Source organism: Anomaloglossus baeobatrachus, chromosome 4, assembly GCF_048569485.1.
Source record: "Anomaloglossus baeobatrachus isolate aAnoBae1 chromosome 4, aAnoBae1.hap1, whole genome shotgun sequence".
Classification (NCBI taxonomy): Eukaryota; Metazoa; Chordata; class Amphibia; order Anura; family Aromobatidae; genus Anomaloglossus; species Anomaloglossus baeobatrachus.
Genome location: NC_134356.1, coordinates 681,416,694 through 681,439,699, shown reverse-complemented (window position 1 = coordinate 681,439,699; position 23,006 = coordinate 681,416,694). Strand labels below are relative to the sequence as shown.

General features: G+C 43.4%; 2 protein-coding genes across 2 annotated transcripts in view; one reads left to right on the top strand and one right to left on the bottom strand.

Moving 5' to 3' along the window:
* The window catches only part of LOC142302810 (extracellular calcium-sensing receptor-like), a 67,467-nt gene extending 56,824 nt beyond the window's left edge, over positions 1-10,643 (bottom strand). The window contains 1 exon segment of the mRNA XM_075343921.1: positions 10,495-10,643. Within this exon segment, the coding sequence (XP_075200036.1) occupies positions 10,495-10,643 (149 nt within the window).
* A 385-nt stretch (positions 10,644-11,028) lies between these two features.
* Positions 11,029-22,288, top strand: LOC142302809 (uncharacterized). Its single transcript, XM_075343920.1, has 5 exons — positions 11,029-11,089; positions 14,542-14,934; positions 19,468-19,800; positions 21,714-22,100; positions 22,188-22,288. The coding sequence occupies exons 1-5, from the start codon at positions 11,029-11,031 to the stop codon at positions 22,286-22,288; spliced, it is 1,275 nt and encodes a 424-aa protein (XP_075200035.1).
* Positions 22,289-23,006: the final 718 nt, after the last annotated feature.

Here is a 23,006-nt window from a genome sequence, read left to right as displayed (position 1 = left end):
GAAATGGGTCAAACTCCACACATAACACCTGAGGAGTGGAGATGGATGTCCGACCTATGTACCATCCTCCAAAACTTTGAGGACTCCACCAAGATGGTGAGTGGGGATGACGCCATTATTAGCGTCACCATACCGCTTCTCTGCCTTCTAAAACGGTCTCTGCTCAAAAACAAACATGATGCATTGCAGGCGGAGCGCGATGAGTTGGAGCAAGAAACAGTAGTGGGTGTGGGTGATAACACACAGCCCAGCCTCGTCTCATCACAACTTGCAGTGGAGGACTATGACGAGGAGGAGGATGAAGACATGGAGCAACTCTCCGGCCAAATTGAGGATATGACATGCACACGAGTCATATCCTCGGTTCAGCGTGGCTGGCCAGAGGACAAGGTAGATGAGGAGGAGGAGGAGGAGGAGGAGGACAGCATGTTCAGTCATCGTGTTGGTCAGGATACTGAAGTACTGGCTGTTAAGAGTCTGGCACACATGACTGACTTTATGGTAAGCTGCCTGTCTCGTGACCCTCGCGTTAAGAACATCTTGGCTGACAATCATTACTGGTTGGTAACACTGTTAGACCCACACTACAAGGAGAACTTTATGTCTCTTATTCCCGAGGCGGAGAGGTCAGCCAAAATGCAGCAGTTCCGGAAGGCCTTAGTCACGGAAGTAGGCAAAGCATTCCCCTCACAAAACGCTAGCGGCATAGGTCAGGAATCAGTGGACAACCAAGGCGTACAGCCGAGAGGGGCACAAGTCCAATCCGCCAGAGGTAGGGGAACAGTCTTTAAGATGTGGGACAGTTTTCTCAGCCCCTCACGTACCACAGCCCCTGAGGTGCGGGGTAGTGCCACAAGAAATCCTAAGTTTGCCCAGATGCTCAAGGAGTACCTTGCAGATCGAACAACTGTACTCTGACATTCCTCTGTGCCTTACAATTATTGGGTATCCAAGCTGGACACGTGGCATGAATTGGCTCTCTACGCCTTGGAAGTCCTGGCCTGCCCTGCTGCTAGTGATTTGTCAGAGTGTGTTTTTAGTGCCGCAGGTGGAATCATTACAGATAAACGCACCCGCCTGTCAACTGAAAATGCTGACAGGCTGACTCTGATCAAGATGAACAAGGGTTGGATTGGGCCAGACTTCACCACACCACCAGCAAATGACAGCGGAATTTAAAGTTTGTAACGGGAATTTGCCATGTACCTCCACTCACCCATGGGTACACACTTCTGGACTTTGGATAATCACTGGACTGCTCCTCCTTCTCCTCATGCACCACCATGATGACCGTTACAATAGTTAGGCCGTTGTTTCAGGTATACCCCCAGTGGTAAATTTTTTCGCCCATTCTTTCAGAATGGACATTACAACGACAGGAGACCCACTCCTTTGCAATGGGAACAATGTTTTGAGGCCCTCATGCACATCTCTATCCAGGGACAATGTGGAGCCTCCCAATTTTTGGCTGTCCTGCCAAAGGGCTATACTACAATAGACCCACTTCCTTACAATGGGCACTTCAGGTTTACAGGCCATCATGCACGTCTGTATGCAGGGGCATTGGTGAACCTCACAATTTTGGACTTCCCTGGCAAAGGAAAATACTACAAAGATTCACTTCCTCAAAATGGGCACATTAGACTCAAGAGGCCTTCATGTACGTCTCTTCTCAGGGACATCGGAGTGCTACACAATGTTTTCACGTAAAATCTTTCATGTAATCTCCAAAACTAACATACACCAGCTCTATCTCACTATTGGGTATGTGCCCTTAACATTTCCGCCATGAAAATTCATTTTGGTGTCATTTTTGAAGGTTTTCTGGTGAGTCCGTAAAAATGGCGTAAAACGCGGACAAAATTGTTCACAGCTGTGACTTTTGACTGATAAATGCTTCAAGGGGTCTTCCCCATTCTGTTGCCATGTCATTTGAGCACTCTTCTGAGACTTTTGTGACATTTTTAGGGTTTCTACATGCTGCCGGGGGTCATTTCATAAAAATACTCGGGTCTCCCATAGGATAACATTGGGCTCGGTGCTCGGGCCGAGTACACGAGTATCTTGGGATGCTCGGCCCGAGCCTCGAGCACCCGAGCTTTTTAGTACTCGCTCATCACTACCATGTGTGGTAAATAAGAATGCTCAAAAGATTCAGAGACTCTAGAGTAATCTACTGTATATGTACAAGATACAAGGCCAATATGGGCAGCTCACATATCTTGAAATATACTATCAATGCACAGCATTATAAAAAGGTGCTTGAACAAAATATGCTCAATCCAGACAATGTTTATTTCAGGGAAGAACTTGCATTTTTCAGCAATGCAACACTAAACCACATAAAGTATCCATCACAACAGATAGTAACAGATAGCACTGTTGTCCTGCCTGACCCTGTAATTTATCTAGAAGCAGATTCTTTGCCTGACTCTCAGAACAATTAAAATTCAGGTGATATTGTCTTACTGTCAGATCCTGAAAATCTATCCTTATGGTATTGTCTGCTTGCCTGACCCTAGATCTCTACATGCAAATATTACTGTTTTCCTGTCTGACCCTATAGATGATTTAGATGCATAGAGTTGTAAGATCAATGTCGTTACCTGCTTAGTCTATTCCTGGTTGCAAATGATGAAGGACAACAACCCTACTGTTTTATTATATTCTCTGGAACGTGTGATGCTAGGGATTAATTCTTAACTTGCTTCATGAATTCTGGACGGAGCTGCCCTCTTTAGAATTTAGAATCTCTGCATCCAGTAAAACGTTCTCTTTATCTAGTCCACTTCTATTCTTTCCTTCTGAATTTTTAGTGGTCATTATTGTTTCAATCCATGGCCTGTTTACTGGCTTTTCTTTTATCTGACAATTTAGTTCCTTTTCTCTATATTTTGCTTTTGACCCGGTGACCTGACGTTCTCGCCAGACTGCTTCATCAGTCAGCAGCCACACCAAGGACTCAGCACAGGGTCCATGTGTATGTTCACATTCTTGTACAGGAATAAAAGGTTAAAGACAATGGCTCTGCTGTAACCTCATAGTCAGAGTAGCTAAAGCAAAACCTGTCCATGGAAGCCATCGTACTATACAATATTACTAGCCCAAAAAACATGGATCACCTCCATTGGAGTGGTGCTGAAAATCTAAAGACCGCTTTACACGATGAGATCTCGTTAGCAAGATCGCTAGCATGCGTACCCGCCCCCATCGGTTGGGCGTCACGGGCAAATCGTTGCCTGTGGAGCACAACATCGCTTGGACCCGTCACACTACTTACCTGCCTTGCGACGTCGCTGTGACCGGCAATCCGCCTCCTTTCTAAGGGGGCGGTTCGTTCGGCATCACAGCGACGTCACCAAGCGGCCGCCCAATCGAAGTGGAAGGGCGGAGATGAGTGGGAAGAACATCCCGCCCACCTCCTTCCTTCCTCCTTGCTGGCGGTCGCAGGTAAGGTGAGGTTCCTCATTCCTGCAGTGTCACACATAGCGATGTGTGCTGCCGCAGGAACGACGAACAACATCATACCTGCAGCAGCAACAGTAATTAGGAACTGGACAGCGTGTCAACGAGCAACGATAAGGTGAGTATTTTTGCTCTTTAGCGGTCGCTCGTACGTGTCACACGCAACGACGTCGCTAACGAGGCCGGATGTGTGTCACGAGTTCTGTGACCTGAACGACATCTCATTAGCGATGTCGTTGCATGTAAAGCGGCCTTAAGTCACCTAGAGTCTGTCTTATACTCACTTTCTGACAGCATCAAATTTTTTCAGCATAACTTTGGGTAATCTCCTGCGATTTGTGACCTGCCGACAGTTTCAGTGCTTGCTGGGGCACACTAGAGGTCAAAATTTGATACATCTCAATGAGAGCCATGTTCTTGCCTTATTTTGGCTTCTATAGAGATGTTTTGGAGCATTTTCCGTAACTTCTGACTTACGGCCATTCAGAAATCACAATCACAAGATGGCGACCGAGGACTGGAGGGACGTAGGTAAAAGTTGAAGCTTCTGGAACGTGAGAATATGAAAGGGGGCCGGGGGGCTTAAATTTAAAGCACCACTCAAGCACTGGATACAACAAAACAATGGACTGTTGCTTTAATAAGCTAAATGAAACATACACATGTTCCTTGACATACGACTTCCTCTTCATGACTATTTGTGGCTTTGTGTAATTTCCCCTAATTTCCTCATTTTTCAATTATCTCTATAGTATGTTGTTAATTTCGTCTTACAGCAGCCAGAGCTCCGACTTTCTGATACTAATTTCGAAATCTGTTGTATTTAGTTGCATGCCCGATTCATCACTGCCTTTTAGCCTGTTTATTTATCTAGTTGTATGTATTTTGGACCTTTATTGTTTGCACCCAATTCACTATTCTATTTGTGCCTTTTTTAGGTTTATTTTATATGTGCTTACCTGTTTTATTTGTTTTTATCTGAGTGATTCCAAATCTTTTCACCCAATTTATCAATTCTGACTATTTCAAATGTTCCAAAATTTTGAAGTAAATTCCTCTCTAGTCCCCCCTGGTGTAGTTTTCATTCTCGGCTCTTCCCTATTTCCCTGGTAAGTTAGCAATCAGAGTAATTGGTTAATGGGGTTGATGTCAGCTGTGAAATAATAGCTACTATCAAGTCCAGGGGTTAGTAATAATGTTGGGGGAGACCACTAAGGGGTCTTCGGGGTCACAGAGATGGATTCCAAATCAAATCTGCGCAGATATAAATGAATCAGACAATGAGACATATTCACTTTTGAGCAAAAGCTAGCTTCTGGCTTATGTATTGAAAATCATGATTATACAATACAACATTTGACCTTGGAGCAAGAACAAGGAGTTAACATCCCACATCCCACATCCCACATCCTAGCTGGTATGTACCAACAGATTATACATTCTCTCAGTATGTTATGAATACTTCTTTGTTCATTGTTCATTTTGACTTGATTATCTAGTTAACAACACATTCCTGATCACACATCTTAGAATCATATTATGAAGCTTCTATGCGATTGTCATATAGACACACAGATAATTATGCAAAAACATTTATAATTTAATTATTTACACACAGATCGTCTTATTACATCTGGACAAACAGCCTAAAGCCCAGGCCTACCCTCACAGTAAGACACCCACATTACCAACCCAGTAAATATAAAGTTAACAAGCATACCCAAAGGGAAAAATAGTTTGCTTGAATAAAGACCCCAGCACACTATCCAGCAAGCACAAATTTATTTAATTTTTTTTAAAAAAAACATGAAAATCAGACTCAATTCATTGTGTAGTGGTTCTACGACATCCCTTGAACCCATACGCCAACCTTTGGACTATAGGTCCCTCCTGGTCGACACCAGACCCGGAATTTGTCACGCACGGTAACGCATCTTTCCCTGCCCATGTTGGCTGATCTGATCAGCTGACATGTGCCTCCAACGCTGATGCACTGCTCTGTACAGCACAAGTAATTGGAAGATTGCATCTTCAAGTCCAGAAAGGGAACTAGTGAAAACAATACAAAAAGTGGCAAAAAGTTTTACAAATTTGAAAAAAACAGCACAGGAGTTCAAATCAACCCTCTTTTGGCCAATTTAAAATAAAAAGATAACAAAAAATACACATTTTTAGTATTGCCGAATTCAGAAATGTATGATCTATCAAAAAATAAAATAAATAAATCTGGCTCTGTAAACGGCATAACGAGAAAAATATTAAAACCTCTAGAATTACTTTTTTTGGGCCACAGTTACATTACAATGAAATTCAATATAAAGGCTGCTATACACGCAGCGACATCGCTAGCGATGTCGCTCGAGAAAGCACCCGCCCCCGTCGTTTGTGCATCACGGGCAAATTGCTGTCCATGGCACACAATATCGTTAGTCCTCGTTGCACAGAGGACGCAGGTAAGGTGTTGTTCGTCATTCCTGGGGTGTCACACGTAGCGATGTGTGCTGCCTCAGGAACAACGAACAACCTGCATCCAGCACCATCAACAATATTTGGGATTGGAACAACGTGTCAACGATCAACGATAAGGTGAGTATTTTTGATCATTAGCGGTCATTCGTATGTGTCACACGCAACAACATCGCTAACGAGGCTGGATGTGCGTCACGAATTCCGTGACCCCAACGACATCTCGTTAGCAATGTTGTTGCATCTAAAGCCCCCTTAAGGCAATCAAAACATTACATCTACCCCCAAAATTATTTTTTTATTTAATAAATTGGGAAACGAGGGAGTGTGGGGGAGTCTTAATTAAAATAAACTATTTTTTCCAGTGTGTGTTTTTTTACTTATTATTGTCTATAGATTGCTGCGAGTTTGAGTCTTTCTTTTTTCCAGTCTATTTGAGTGGGCATAATCTCTCCTGTCCTGACCCTCTCCTTAGTGGAGGAAGGGAGGCTAGTAGACCAGGGTTGTTCAGGAGCTAGGACAAGGAAGGTAGCCAAAATATCATCACTGTTACAGGGGAACCGGCAGATTAGGACCAGGGGTATATAACCCAATCGCCAGTCGGGGCCCACCGTGCTCCAGATTGTAATGGAGCTGCTGGCACCCTGTGGGTTAGGCGGAGACTATAGAGCTGGATGGCTCTGAGATAACTCAAGGAACCGGTCCCGTGTGTAGGGACACGTCAGACCGGACGACAACCCAGTTAGCATTTTGGTGGAGCGGACGCTACTCCGACCACGTGTGTAACAACACGTCAGGCCAGATGGTAACCAGTTAGCGTTGACCGAGAAGACCGCTGCGACAGCGCCCTGTCGGCCACGTGTGTAAGACACGTCAGGCCGAGCGGTCCGCCGATTAGCATTTCTGGCCACCACTCGACTGGCCACGTGTGTAAAGGACACGTCAGACCAGGTAGTCACACCAGTAGCATTTGACTGGGAAGCCGAGGAGGACAATAGGGTTCACACACCCAATCCAGAAACACCCTGTTAACTTCACAGGGGTTCTGGGGTGCGCTGTCCGTGCGCATAGAGGGCACAACCGGACAGGTGGCGCAGCAGGTACACTGTCCGTGTGCGTAGAGGGCACTCTCGAACAGGTGACGCAACAGGTATTCTGTCCGTGTGCGTAGGAGGCACAACTGAACAGGTGACGCAGCAGCCGCAGCCCAGTTAACGCCACTGGACTGCTCTAGCACAACAGGAACGGTAGCAAGGAAGCACGGCGCCTGACCCTCATGTGCTGAGCCACGAATCTTGGCGTGACAGGCACCGTTCGCCTAGCCCTACCTACCGCTTCCAACAAGGCTTATGCCACCAAGAACTCTAAATGAAGACTGCGCACCTCCATGTTGTCTCCAGCCCCTTTTATAACCTGGGTCCGTCCCAAACCCAGGGTGGAACCACCAAGGTCCAATAGCAGAGTGCCATGTCATCAGTGACGTCACAAGCGACCTATCCGGAACCGCCACGTCATTGATGACCTCATGGCAGCCATGCCCCAAACACTTCACCAGTCATCGTCTGACGACCAATGGTGAGGTGCCAGATCATAGGGGCGGGCCTCTGCGAGCCAGTCCGGAGTTGCCACGTCATCAGGACACCTGACACCCTCTGCCCTATCAGGGCCTGCCACCTCACGGACATGCTCAGTGAGGTCCTTACCGGACCTAGCCTTTGATGCACTAAGTGCCTGAGCATGCTCAGTAGCCTGAGCAACAGGCTTAGAAAGCAGACTATCAGTTTGAGCATGCTCAGTAGGCACATCCCAGAACCTAGACACAGCACGAAGTCCAAGTACCTGTGCAAAGAGGCTGTTAGGGTTAATTGTGGGAGCATGCTCAGTAGCCTGAACTGAGGACTTAGTCTCAGACATAACACAAACAGGCTTAGCATGCTCACTAGGCAAAACACCGGGCTTAGACTCTGGCTGGGGTAAATCTGCGCACGCATGCGCACTAGCCGCCTCTCCACACTTAGACGTGGTGGAAGGAACAGCCAACTGGACGACCCGAGGCATGGCCAAGAACGGCAGCCGGCGCCTGGGCGCAACAGGAACCGCAGCAGACTGCTTGCGGCTATGGCGGCGCCGGTTCGTAACAATCACCTTCAGATCTATTATCAGGGTCCGCCATGATTCCTCTAGCCTGAGGGACAGTTTAGGCTCCACTATTCCTAGTGATCCCGTATCACTCCATGACACCTGAATCCAATAAAAAAATTTATGGAAGGAACTAAATTTCAGACATAGATTAGTCTGGGACCTGCAGGATGTAAAGAGTGTTTGGAAGAATGGACCAGAATCCGACTTCAGCAATACAGGTGACTAGTGTCTCCATAGAGGAGGTGTCTTGAAGCTTCATCGACAAAAAAGGCTTTTATATTAAGTATTAAATACATTTCAGTAAGCATATTCAATTCTTTTTCCCTGAGTTAGTTCTCATTATTATTAATGATGAACAAATATACTCAACATTATTCGTTATTCGCACAAATATTAGGGCATTCGTGACATCTGTTACTCGTCAAGTATTTTACTCTTTGTCTCGTGTGTTTGACCCCTCCCAGCATGATTGACAGCTGATTTTCAGTAACTAAATATGTTGGGATTTTTTGTTAATCAGAATCAGAGAATGCCATAGCCATCTTGCAACTGGCATTACTATGATTGGAAGGCACGCTAAAAAAAGAAGGTTTCCAGTCATTACAGCAAGAGAATATACTTGCCAAGTTTCCCAGTCACACTACTTCCTAGTCCGCTAATTATACCTTATCTAATATATAAAGCTGAATGTGTGTATGTATGCGTGTGTGTGTGTGTGTGTGTGTGTGTGTAAGTGTCCGGGATTGGCATCTGCACCGTCGGAGCTACAGCCACAAAATTTTGCACACTCACACTTCTGGACCCCGAGAGCGTCATAGGCTATGTTTTGACGGGAAATTTTAACCCCGCGCTTTACAGTTATTCACCAAAAAACCTGCCTCAATTAAAGCGAATGGAGCTGTGAACCACAGTGCAGCCAGAACGTCAGAAGAATGTGCAGCCACGACTTTAAATGGAATGTTGGAGTGTCACAATGCAGCCAGGGAAAGAGACAGACAGGGAAAGAGGCAGACACAGACAGTGTAAGAAACAGGCATAGACAGGGTAAGAGACAGACACAAAGAGAGAGACACAGACAAAGAGACAGACTGACAGGGAAAGAGACAGACAGGGAAAGAGAGGGAAAGAGAGAGACAGGTTAAGAGACAGACACAGACAGGTAAAGAGACAGAGACAGACACAGGGAAACAGACATACAGGGAAAGAGAGGGAAAGAGACAGACAGGGTAAGAGACAGAAAAAGAGACAGACACAGGGAAAGAGGGAAAGAGACAGACAGGGAAAGAGAGAGAAAGAGACAGACAGGGAAAGAGAGGGAAAGAGACAGACAGGGAAAGAGACAGACAGGGAAAGTGGCAGAGATAGATAGACAGACAGGGAAAGAGATAGATAGACAGACAGGGAAAGAGATTGAGACAGACGGAGAAAGAGACAGACAGGCAGAGACAGACAGGGAAGAGACAGACAGACAAAGAGATAGAGAGAGATAGAGAGATATATACAGAGGGGGAGACAGGCAGAGAATGGTAGAGAAACAGAGAGACAGTTACTATCCCGGGCGTTAATACATTCTATTTATACATTCTATCCTGGGAATGTTAATACATTCTATTTTGTTAACAAAAGTTATTAACCCGGACGAAGCCGGGTAGTACAGCTAGTCCTTTATAAATATGAACTGCTTCCCCCACTCATCCTCTCTCATAGTGTCTGTGATTGGTGGAGTGTAAAAATAAAAAATAATTGGAAAAAATAATGTAGGGTCTCCCATAGTGTGATAGCCAACATAGATATAGCTACAGGCTGCAGCACAGAGCTGTAAGCACTATCTTAGCTGTGTATGAAAATACAAGAAACCCCATATGGCTTTTTTAACTAGTTAAATAAATAATTTTTAAAATTGTCATGCAGTCTGACCAAATTTGATATCCAGCCAAGATAAAGCAGATAGCTTGGGGCTGGTATTCTCAGGCTGGGGAGACCCATGGTTATTAGAACCTCCCCGGCCTAAAAATAGCAACTTGCAACCGCCCCACAATTGTTGCATCCATTTGAATCAACAATTTTGGTGTTTTATCCGGCTCATTCCTATTTTCCTGGTGCAAAATCAAGGTAATTTAAGAAGTTAATGACAGCTACAATATGTCAAAAATCACACCTGTCATTAAGCGTGTGGTAAGCCTGTGGTTAGTAATGGAGAAAGGTCTATGAGATCTCCCAATTACTAACACTGTAAGTCAAAAGAAATAGGCACAAAACACACAATTATTCTTTATATGAAATTAGAAAAGCACCCTCTTTCACCAATTTATTAACCCCTTAAACACCCACTCACGTCCAACTTAATTCACTTAAAGTCCAACAATGATCCTGGCTTTGCTAGATCCAGAAGCTGAGGTGATAGAAAATGTGAACACTCACTGCTGCTCCTGGGATATACTGAGGGCAGCAATGATGAGAACGATGACCTCAATCAGGTCCCTGGAGGTCACAGCTGGGTTCCCATAGTACCAAGTATGACCACCGGTGAATCCACTTCCAGATTGCTGGACAGTCCCATTGTGAGACATGGCAGCATAGCAGTCCAGCAGTCAGTCATTCAGAACTCCCCTCTTCCCTCAGTAAAAGTGCAACGGCTACTGGATTACTGTGTGTCCGTGTCTCGTAATCCAACTTTCCGGCCTCGTGTTCCTCTTTCACTGTGAGCAGCTGGTTCAACTTCCATTGAGGGAAGCAGGGAGCCCCCAGTGTGACTTTTAGTGACCTGTGTGCCAGAGTGTAAGATTGTGGGACACACCAACACAGTAGACTTGCAATCCGGCAGTAGGGTCACCGGAGTTCACACTCAAGGCTTCCCAGTGTCCTAAGTGAAGGTTGAATTCGCTGCTCTCAATGAAAGTGGAACCCGCTACCAGATCGCAGGACTGTTGGATTGCAGGACATAGCCACACGGCAATGCAGCAGTGGGTTCCACTTTCACCAACAGTAGTGGGTTCAACTTTCATTGAGGGCAGCAGTGAGCCCTGAGGGTGAACTCTGATGACTTGCCTGCCAGATCAGGTTATGTGGACATGTTGAGTATTTGGTTGCAGACATTTCTGCACCAAATCTACATATCCTGGCAAAAAACATAAATTTCAATACTTTTTTTTGCGTTTTGGTGCATTTTTTGCCGAGATACAGATTTGGGGCAGATATGTCTGCAACAAAATACTATGTGTGAGCACATTAGGTAATACAGCATTGAGTTCAATAACGCCACCTGAGGAGAAGTCACTGAGTTCAATGAATTCCCCTCAGGAGAATTTATCTGAGATCACAGCTGGGGTACTGTGGATTAGGCAAATATGAATCTCCTGACAAAAACTCACATAAACCGCATCATTAACGAATGCGGATTTTTGGGGGTTTATTCTGGGAAATGCAGATTTGGTGCAGAAATGATTGCAACAAAATGATTAATGTGCACACATTTCCTAATCTGGCAATGACTTCACCTGAGTTGAGGTAACTGAGATCAATGAGTTGATCTCAGGTCAGTTCTCTTGTGGTCACAGCAGGGGTACCTTGGGAACCCCAGCTGTGACATCAGGTGAACTCAGTGATGTCACTGCTCATAGCTGTTGCTCAGTCAGTGTGTCCCTGATGCTGCAGTGAGCAGTCATGTTTTTTTAATGTGACCATGTATTGCAACCTCAGAAGTGGCATAGCCGGTTTCGTTGTGGAACATCATGTGGATTACGTCGGACCTGCAGGTGTTTTTTGAAGGTTAATAAATTGGTCAAAGAGGTTATTTTTTTTTTAATTCATAATGAAGGATTTATGTGTTTATTTTATTTTTACTTTCAGGGTTTGTAATGAGGGGATCTCATATACCTCCCCTCTTTACTAACCTCGAGCTTGATAACAGCTGTCCTTTTTTTGACATATCACAGCATTCATTAACCCCTTATATTACCCTAATTGCCACCGCTACAGGGCAATCAGGATGAGTTGGGTAAAGCGCCATAATTGTCGCATCTAATGGGTGCGAGATCTCGGGGTGACTGCAGGTGGCTATTTTTAGGCTGAGGAGGGCCCAATAACCATGGGTTTCCCCAGCCTAAGAATACCAGCCCCCAGCTGTTTGCTTTATCTTGACTGGGTATCAAAATTGTTTTTTTAAATTATTTATTCAAATAATTAAAAAAAAAAACACGTGGGGTGCCTCGTATTTTGATACACAGCCAAGATAATGTGCACAGCTGTGGGCTGCAGCCTTTAGCTGTCTGCTTTATCTGCACTGGGTATCAATATAGAGGGGATTCTGCACTAGTTTTTCCAATTATTTATTTATTTTAACATTCTATGTTCTGCACCAGATAGCTACTTTCAGGGCAACCAATCACAGATGTCGGCATACTGGCATTCTGACTGCAGCCAATCAAAGATGCTGTCACTGAAGGTGGGTGGGGGAAGCAGTGAATATGCATGAGTTCTAATGATCAGACCAGGAAACAATGAGAAATCTGGAATCTAAGTGTAATATACCTCCTTTAATCCCGGTAATACTTTGACAACATTATTATTCCCAGAAACCAAATGTGATTCAGAAATGCATCCAGGCATCTTATGCTGTTCCCATTCAGTTTCTACACTTTTCCATCCATTGGAGCATTTTTACAGCCCTCACAGACCTACTTCCAACGTCCTCCTGATCATTTTCGAGTTTGCCATTGACTTGAATTAGGTTATTTGTTCGGCATGAATATACAAATATTAGAAATGATTTAGTTTGAATAATCTCAACCAGAATGTCTGATTATTCACCCATCTATAATTATTACACATCTCTAAATTTATGGACATTTATGATTTGATTTCTTTGTCTGTGTGGATTGGATGGATTGCTACTATGATTTGTGAGCATTCTCACCACTGCTTGGTACTCGATCGAGCCTCAGAGTTCTTGGGTAGTCATGGTGTTCGCATGAGTATCTCGGATGCTCATGTGTCATTCATAAAACATTGAACAGAAAGCACAGGCTTCGTTACTGAATTATGGGACCTGGGACCCCAGTGAGAACCACTTGCAGTCTCTGAATGGCTCTCACTGAGGTTGACACAACAAAAGAATAAAAAAATACCCTCCCAACCTTCCCCAGAAATGCCTGATTTGCTCTATTGTTGGTTGTATGTGGGGAGAGAGCTGAACTGCCCAGTCATTGACTTTCATTATACTCGTTACTCGAGTTGAGCCCATCCAAGCATCTGACAAACTCAACTCAAGTAATGCGCACCCGAGCATCAAAGCAATCATTCATCATTTTGAGTGCCAAGCACCAAGCATTGTACTGCTTGCCTATTAATTGTTACTAATATCCGGTGAGAAACTGCTGCATGATGTTGTAACGATTGATTCACTAAAAAAGTGCAAGATGGTACTGAATGCCTTTCCTGATAAATATATTACAGATTATAGGCACTCAGTGATGGGGTGTAGATCAAGGGAACTAGTCTGGTTGCTGTATGTGATGTCAGGAAGAATTTTTTTCCCCTAATGGGGAGCTTAATGTCTGCTCCATGGGGGTTTTGCCTTCCACTGGATCAACATATTGGGCTATAAATTGAACTCGATGAACTGAAGTCTATCTTCAAGCTTAAATACTATGAAACTATGCTCTCTACTAAGGCACTTGAAAATTTATGACGATGTTCTCCAACTCTTGAAAATAAGGGTTGTCCATGTAATTCATGGTCATTCTTTTTTTCAAATGTCCGGTACTTAAATCTACATTATATTCTACTTTGCTAAATTTTCCCAGCATTTCAAAACAATGTGGTTACAGACTGGATCATCCATTTTGATCCTGGGTTTACCAAACTTGTTTCACATTCAATTTGTTGTTGTCCCTTATTTCTAATGAACATGATTAATGAGATCATTTTTGGTTTTCAGAACTTCATATACCTAATTTTGTTCTTCTATTTTATTATTATTATTATTTATTATTATGGCGCCATTTATTCCATGGCGCTTTACAAGTGAAAAGGGGTATACATAAAATCAAGTGCAACAATCATTAACAGTACAAAACAGACTGGTATAGGAGGAGAGGACCCTGCCCGTGAGGGCTCACAGTCTACAGGAGAAGAGAGGACCCTGCCCGCGAGGGCTCACAGTCTACAGGAGGAAAGAGGACCCTGTCCGTGCGGGCTCAGTCTACAGGCAATGGGTGATGGTACAATAGGTGAGGACAGAGCTGGTTGCGCAGCAGTGTACTGGACTGAGGGTTATTGTAGGTTTTGTAGGCTTGTCAGAAGAAGTGGGTCATCAGGTTCCTCTTGAAGCTTTTCACGGTAGGAGAGAGTCTGCTATGCTGAGGTAGAGCGTTCCAGAGTATGGGAGAGGCACGGGAGAAATCTTGTATGCGATTGTTGTATATCTTTTGGTCATTGACTTTTCTTTTTTTATTATTCTTTCTTAAGGTCTTTTCCAATCATCTACGGCCCAATACTGTGTAGATCAGTTAATCAGAAAGGAGTCATTCACTGGAGAGTCCATCACAATTCCTTGCAGTTTCACTTATCCAGAGCCGAAAAACCTCATCGCAGTGAGTTTGGCAGTGAAAGCATCCAAAAGAAAATTTTGTGGAGACGACACTGATATAATCTACAACTCTTCAAAAACTACTAAATTTACACAACATGCAGAAAGACTTTCTGTCCAGTATAAACTTGGAGCCAAAACATCTTCACTGACCATAAAAGACTTAATGAAGGCGGATGAGCAGATCTACTGCTGTCGTCTTAGAGTCCAATTCTCCAACGGTAATTCTATTCCATGGCAAAACCTAATTGGCACCACGGTGGTAGTGAAAGGTAAGATCTGACAATAGACATCAAATTACCTATTATTTTTTTAAACAGACAATTTCTAGCGATTGACTACAACAAATCAGATATCGAAAGTAAAATTGGGAAGACTCGATGTATTGGTGACCCAAGTTATTGGGTCAGACACCTAAAAAGTGTCTTCAGTTTGAACAATGATCTTTGAATATTTATGTGTTGTGTTTTCCAATTGGCTTTTTGACCCTTTTGACCTTGTGGCGCCAATTTACCACCAAATAAATGCATTTAACCTGGGAACTATAGAGAGCCCATTATGAACCTGAAGAAGCTCCATGTTCTGGATTTGAAGCGCATTAGTTCTCATCCTCACTTTTTGTGTTTAGCCACCTTATTTTATTATAATTTCACATTACCTTTAACCCCTTGCTGTCATGGCCATTTTCCTTTTTTTTCACTTAGTTTTTTCCTCCTCTTCTTCCAAGAGCCATAACTTTTATGTTTTTCCATCAATATCTATATGAAGGCTTGTTTTTTGCAACACGAGTTGTACTTTTGAATGCCACCATTCATTTTGCCAGACAGTGTACTGAAAAATGGGGAAAAAAAATTCCACATGGGGTGAAATTGCAAAAAAAAAGTTCAATTCTACAATGATTTTTTTATTAACCATGTATACTATATAGTAAAAATGACTTGGTAATGTGATTCTCCTGGTAAGAATACGGGTCCACTTGCACTTTGCATTCAATGTGAGAGCATTGGAAGCAATATGTTAATAACCCTCTACTGTGAGTGTCAGCCAAGGGTCACGTGACTGTGATGCAATTTTGCGCTCAGATCACAGTTGCAGGGAAGAGGGAGGGAGCACTTTCTCCCCATCTCCTCCGCTGCCTGTCTCTGCGTATATATATGGTATTGCAGTCAGATGACATGCGATTGCTGAGCGATGTTTCACACTCTCCCATAGACATGTATGGGGGTGCATGAGCTGAGACTTGCTGCTAAACGCTGCATACTGCGATTCATTCCGCTATGGCATGATAAATCAATCACAGATGGACACTGCCCCATAGTTATGCACTGGTGCGAGTGAAAACTGATGTTTTATCTGATTGCACTCATCCGTGCAAATCACAAGTGGAACCGTACTCTAAGTGTCAGTTCATTGCTACAAAAAATGTATAGTTTTTTTTATTTAGGTGATGAAAAAAATCTGAAAAATATAAAAAAAATGTTTTTTTGGAGCTGTTTATTAAGACCCCTAATATTCTCATTTTTCAGGATCTGGGGCTGGGAGAGGGCTTATTTTTTGTGCTATGAGCTGATGTTTTTAATTATATTATTTTTTGGGTAGATGCTATGTTTTGATTGCCTTTTATTGTAATGTTGCGGTGAACAAAAGACCTAATTCTATCCTTTTGATATTTCTCATTAATATATCTCATTACACTATTTAGCAATCTGACTCATGTATTTTATATTTTGATAGATCGGGCATTCAGTGCTACCAAATATGTGTATTTTTTCTTTTTTTATTTTTCTTTTTAATAGGCAAAAGGCAGTGATTTGAACGTAGTTTCATATTTTAAAAACTAATTTCCCACTTTTTATTGTTTTTACTAATTCTTTTAGGGGACTAGTAGTGATTGCTTGTGCTATGCAAAGCAGTGACTCACCTAAGCATCACTCTATACAGCAGAAATGATGGCTTCCTATGAATGTTGGCACTCAGCTGGCGTTCACTGGAACTTTGTCATGATGGACATAATGGTCGTCTGCTGACCCCGGGTCATGATCGAAAGTGCTGACATCTTTGAAATGGTTCCAGAAAATGAAGTATATCTCACAGAAAATATTTGCAATTTTGTTACACACATTTATTTCCTTTGTTTTTACTGGGAGAAGACAGAAAAGAAAGAGAAATGCATATTTTCCCACAACATTCCAGAAATGGGCCAGACAAAATTGTGGTTAAACAACTTAGTTTTAAACATGAGATGCTCGTTGAAACTCACCTATGGCAAATAACAGGCAAGGGCAATATGAAAATCACACCTGAAACCAGATAAAAAGGGGTGAAGTTGACTCAATCTTTGCATTATATGTCTGTGTGTGCCACACTAAGCATGGAGAACAAATAAAGGAGACAAGAACTGTCTATGGACTTGATAATCATAATTTTTGAAAAATATCAACAATCTAAAGTTTAAAAGTGCATCTCCAGAGATCTTGATGGTCCTTTGTCCACAGTGTGCAACATATTCAACATGATTACAACTCATCTGTCATGTCCTTACCGGAGTCCGCTCCTATGACTTCTGCTTTGGTCACCAGGAGCCACCGTATTCCCACCATGGACTGTGAAGGTGATAGGAGAGGGGTTAGTGCCAGTGGCTCTGGTAGGCACAGGCTCTGCTCATCCACTAAGCTGTGTTTCCCTGGGACCTGCAGTACCACTGGCTGACTGTAGGAGGCATGTGTCTTCCAGCTGAAGTTACCAACATTCAGGTACAGCCAATGGGAAGACACTACACCCTTCAAATTCCCTTTCTTTTCTTCTGGTCCCTGCTAGAATAGTTTTTTATTCCTGCTTGTGTCTGGTTCCCCCTTTTTTCTGACTATCGATTCCCGTGTTTTGACCCCTGCCTGCTCTCTGACCACTCTCCTGCCTGCCATTTTTGTACCTCACTGCCATTTCAGGTTTTGACCTCTGCCTGAATTCCTGACTACGCCCTTGTCTGCCAATTTTGTCCCTTTCTGTATCTCATAGTTTTGACCCTGCCTGACGATTACTCTCCTATGGACTGCAGCCTTTCACAGGTAGCAATCTCTGGGGCACTGTAGTAATTCCAAATCCTTGTATAGGGGTTAAAGGGTTTCGGGGTTCTCGGGATCCTGCTTAGTGAATGGATTTCCTGCCATCCAGAGACTGTGGTTCCAGGCAGGCGTTACATTATCTCTCTGGATGTGTATGGCAGAGAAGAATTGCAACGCAGGAGAGTTTAGATTGTGTGTAAATCAACCCTATCAAGTTCCAAAAAAATTTAAGTGGTCCGGCGGGCTAAGGAGGCATCAGTTAGCATGAACAATCCATCCACATCTGATGGAAATGCTATGGAGGAGACACAAGAGGACCCCACTGCTGACACAGAGATATAAAAAAGCTACATTGCAGTTTGACAAAATGTACATGACTAACCAAAATCCTTCTGGAAAAAATGTTGTGGACAGATGAGACAAAGGTGGAACTTTTTGGTAAAGCACATCATTCTATTATATACTTACGTCAAAAAGCCTCCAGAAATGGATGGAAACCAAGTGCTGGAGAGTTCTGAAGCAGCATGAATCCGGATCTAAATCCGATTGACACCTATGGAGATCCTAAAATTGTTGCTGGGAGAAGGCGCCTTCAAATATGAGAGACTTGGAGCAATTTGCAGAAGAAGAGTTCAACACTTCAGGTGAGAAGAGAAGGAATCTTGTGGATGGATATAGGAATCGATTGATTGCAGTTATTTATTTCAAAGCGGGTGCAGACAATTATTAGGTTGAGGGTGTCAACAATCTTGTGTGGCTTACCGTATTTTTCTGATTATAAGACGCATTTTTACTCCCAGAAATTTAGGAGGAAAATGCTTGGTGCGTTCTAAAATCCAAATGTAACTTATAGAGAGTGGTGGAGAGGGGGTCACAGGAGGTAGGGCAATGCTGTGTGCTGTGTTGCGGGAGATGCTTTCTGCGTCGGGCAGCGCTGCTCTGTGCGGCTCTGTGCAGTGAGCAGTAAGCGAGGCATGGGCCATTCTGAAGATGTTGGTGGTAAGGTTTCAAATAATGGCGCCCAGAGACGGCACGTGCGTATATGGAGCTCTTGGCTCAAGCTCTCATCTGCACACGCATTGACTCCGCACACCATTTCTTTGAAATCCTAACCACCGAAATCTTCAGAATGGCCAGTGCCTCATCGCCCACAGCGAGCAGAGCAGCAGCACAGCACAGAGAAGTGTCGGCTGCCCCAGCATAGAGCAGTGCCGGCTGCCCCAGCATAGAGCAGTGCTGGCTGCCCCAGCATAGAGCAGTGCCCGCTGTCCCAGCACAGCAAGGCAGCCCGCAGTTAGCATGTGGACTTCTGCACCGCTTGCAGCATCGCCATACTCCAGCTCTGCCCCTACTTTTTGTGACCACCGGTCCACCTCAGCTGCCCTTACCTCCCCGGTAAGACACCACTGGATTATAAGATAGACCCCATTTTTTTTCATCTAAATTTGAGGTGCGTCTTTTAATCCGGTGCGTCTTATAAAATGAAAAATCTGCTATTTTGGGGGTTTGTGTGAAATTATGTGCAATTTGCCTTTTTTCGCAGTTTTTTGTGTTATTCAAATATACTCAAAGGAAATAAACAGGTGTATAACAAAACAAGTGTAATCACAATTTTTTTTTTGAGAGAAATACTTCATTTTCTGTTCCAAATTCAAGGGTGCCAACACTTTCGGCCATGACTGTATATAACCATTTTCATGTTTTGTACCTCTACATACTGTCCATCTTTACTTTATTTACCAGGAGAAAAGGAGATGGTTCTGGAGCAGGAGAACTTTATCTTTGCTCTCCCGGGAGACACTGTGACCATCATTGCTCGATTCACATTTAAGAACCAAACCACGAATGCAAATGTAACTAAATGCAATGTGTTTATGAGCACAGAGGACAACGGTTGTGAAGATGAGATCTATCGCATCACATGTGCTCAGAGGACCAATGAAAATATAGTATTTTTTAAAATCAAAAATTCCGATTACTCCCATAATGGCTTCTACTGCTATTCCATTGAGGTTTCCTTAGGAGAATACAACTATGTTGGACGTAACAGTCTCCGAAGCCAACTCCTCGTTCTAAGTAAGTCCATCCATGAAATATCAGCAATTTTTAACAAGGCTCATTTTCTCATTTCAGATATAATTATTAGGGATGATCGAATACCTCAAATATTCGGCAATGCCCATACTCGCCGAATAGGTCGCTGCTATTCGACTATTTGTGAATATTCGATGCGCAATGTAAGTCTATGGGAAACCCGAATAGTTGCCGAATAGCTACGATATTGCTAAAGCAGTCTCGTTGGGGTCATGGAATTTGTGACGCACATCCGGCCGCTTTAGCGATGTCGTTGTGTGTGACACCTATGAGTGATTTTGAATCGCTCTTCGGTGACATCACCCCCTCTTCCAAATTATCGTTGCTGCTGCTTCTACGATGTACTTCATCGTTCCTGCGGCAGCATACATCGCTATGTGTGACACTGCAGGAACGAGGAACCTCACCTTACCTGCGGCCGCCAGCAATGAGGAAGGAAAGAGGTGGGCGGGATGTTACGCCCCACTCATCTCCGCCCCTCTGCTTTGATTGGGCGGCCGCTTAGTGATGTCGCTGTGACACCGAACGAACCGTCCCCTTAGAAAGGAGGCGGTTCGCCGGTCACAGCGACATCGCTAGGCAGGTAAGTCGTGTGACAGGTCCGCGCGATTTTGTGCGCCACGGGCAGCGATTTGCCTGTGTCGCACAAACGATGGGGGTGGGTACGCTCGCTAGCGATATCGGTAACGATATCGCAGCGTGTAAAGCGGGCCTTACATTGCGCATCGAATATTCGCATAGCGGCGACCTATTCGTCGGATATTCGCGAAGCCGAATATTGCCGAATATTTGTGATATTCGATCATCCGTAATAATTATTACTTATAATACTAGATCTAACCACAGGGGGGGGCTGTTAAAATCGGCCACACAAAGTATAAAGCACTGACAGTGAGGGCAAATCAAGACGCATTGTCCAAATTCACCATTAACTAAACTGTTATCCCATGATGGAAGCAATCAAAGACATTTAAAATTACCGTGGGTAGCAGGAAGTAGTTGACAGTGTCCTACTGCTCACCTTCAATAGGCATATGGCCAAAAGTGTTGCATTTCAGAGCATACTGTGACCTCATCTGCATCATTATAGTCATTATTATAATCAAAAAATATTCAAAGGTCTGTGTCTATATGAATAAAGAAGCCAAGAAATGTGAACCAATAGACTCAGTTTCAAAAAATTGTTTTAAAATTAATATTTTTTTATTCATTAGATTTAAAAACATAACATAAAAAAGGACAATGCCACCAGTGTGGGAGTAAACAAATAAAGCCAGAGTACATCATCGATTATCACTAGTTATGCATATAATCATGTGCACATGAACATCTGATTATAAATGTATGCATAATCCTATCCAATTCTTAAAGCCTTATAGCAATATTGACAATTCTAAATAAATAATAATGATAAATACTCAGAATTGTTATATAAAGTGCCTACTAAAATTGCGTATTCAAAAATTATCAATTCAAGAATCCCTCCTGCTATTTTATATTCAAATTGCAACTATAAATGGCTCTAACAAAGCCTAAAAGCCTAATAATAAATTCACTGTCAAATAGCAGCTTCCCAAGGCATATGACCAGTCTAATTGTTGTAAACACTATATTTATTGCACCTATACACTAGACAATACTGTTCACTTACTTATTAAAATGTCTACTGGCCCATGTGTCTCCCTCCTGACTCCGACGCGCGTTTCGACACCTTCTTCAGCTGAATGTAATGTAATGTAATTGTAATAAATATTTTATGACAAAAATGTTTTTCAAAGATCTACCTTATTAAATGCATTATATTTATCTTTCAAAAAAATCTTAAGCTATACCAGTGTATACATTTGACCAAATATTAGTTTTTACTTTATAATATTCCATATTTTTTTTTGAAGAGCCAATTGGTGTTTCCATCATCAACCAAACAACTGAAGTGGAGTTCAGTGGACCCATCATAATCAACTGCAACTTCTCCGTCCAAGATATAATAAGTGCACATTCTGCAGGAGATGGGGGCACTCTGTCCACTCAGGTCTACTGGATGGTTGGGGAACCAAGAGAGCACTTCGTTTACCACCCTAATGAAGACTACATACTCCCAGAATACCGGGGAAAAACCAAGCTGGTTGGTCAATCTGATCTCCTGCTTGAGGACTTTCCTGGTCCAGATAACATCACACTCTATTGTCGTGTAGCAATAAGATTTTGCTCAAGACCGCCACCACCAAATTTTATTGACTCAATCCTTGAGGAAGGTCCTGGCACACTAATTAGAGTCCAAGGTAAGCTATTACAGATACATATATTTTGTCATATCCTATAGCATGAGTGATTGAACGCACTTCTGTCACGTCGGCCATGTTTTCTAGATGGCACAGTGTTAAGGTCTCAGTTTCGACTGGGCAGTTCTAGCGTTACCCAGCTAAAACTTAGGGCTGCTGAGACCTGTTTCCTTTCAGCCTTCCTGTGATTGTGTTCTAGCAGTTCATTGGTTAATTTTAATTTGTTCTTTGCTGGAGCCAGGGGTGGGATTCTTTCAAATGGCAACCCCCATCAGTCAGGAAATGGCTGCCCCTTATAATTTTGTTTCTGGTTCTGTGGTGTCTTCAGTATTCTAAGTTTAGATTTTGTTTGCATTTACTAGTTTTGATGTGGCTATCTTAAAGGGGGCTTTACATACAACGAGATGTCGTTGGTGTCACGGAATTCGTGACGCACATCCGGCCTACTTAGCGACATCATTGCATGTGAAATGTATGAGTGACCGCTAACGATCAAAAATACTCACCTAATCGTTGATCATTGACACGTCGTTCTAATCCCAAATATCGTTGCTGCTTTTGGACGCAGGTTGTTCGTCGTTCTTGAGGCAGCACACATCGCTACGTGTGACACCCCAGGAACATCAAACAGCACCGTACCTGCGTCCTCCTGCCATGATGTGGGCGTGTCTTTCCTGTGGCTGCTCTCCGCCCCTCCGCTTCTATTGGACGCCTGCCGTGTGATGTTGCTGTGACGAGCACAAACCACCCCCTTAAAAAAGAGGCTGTTCGCAGGGAAGGTAAGTCCGTGTGACGGGGCCTAGCAAATTTGTGCGCCACAGGCAGCAATCTGCCCATGACGCACAAACGACGTGGGCGGGTGCTATAACAGTGGCTTGGCTGTTAACACTGTTACTTTGCTGTGCT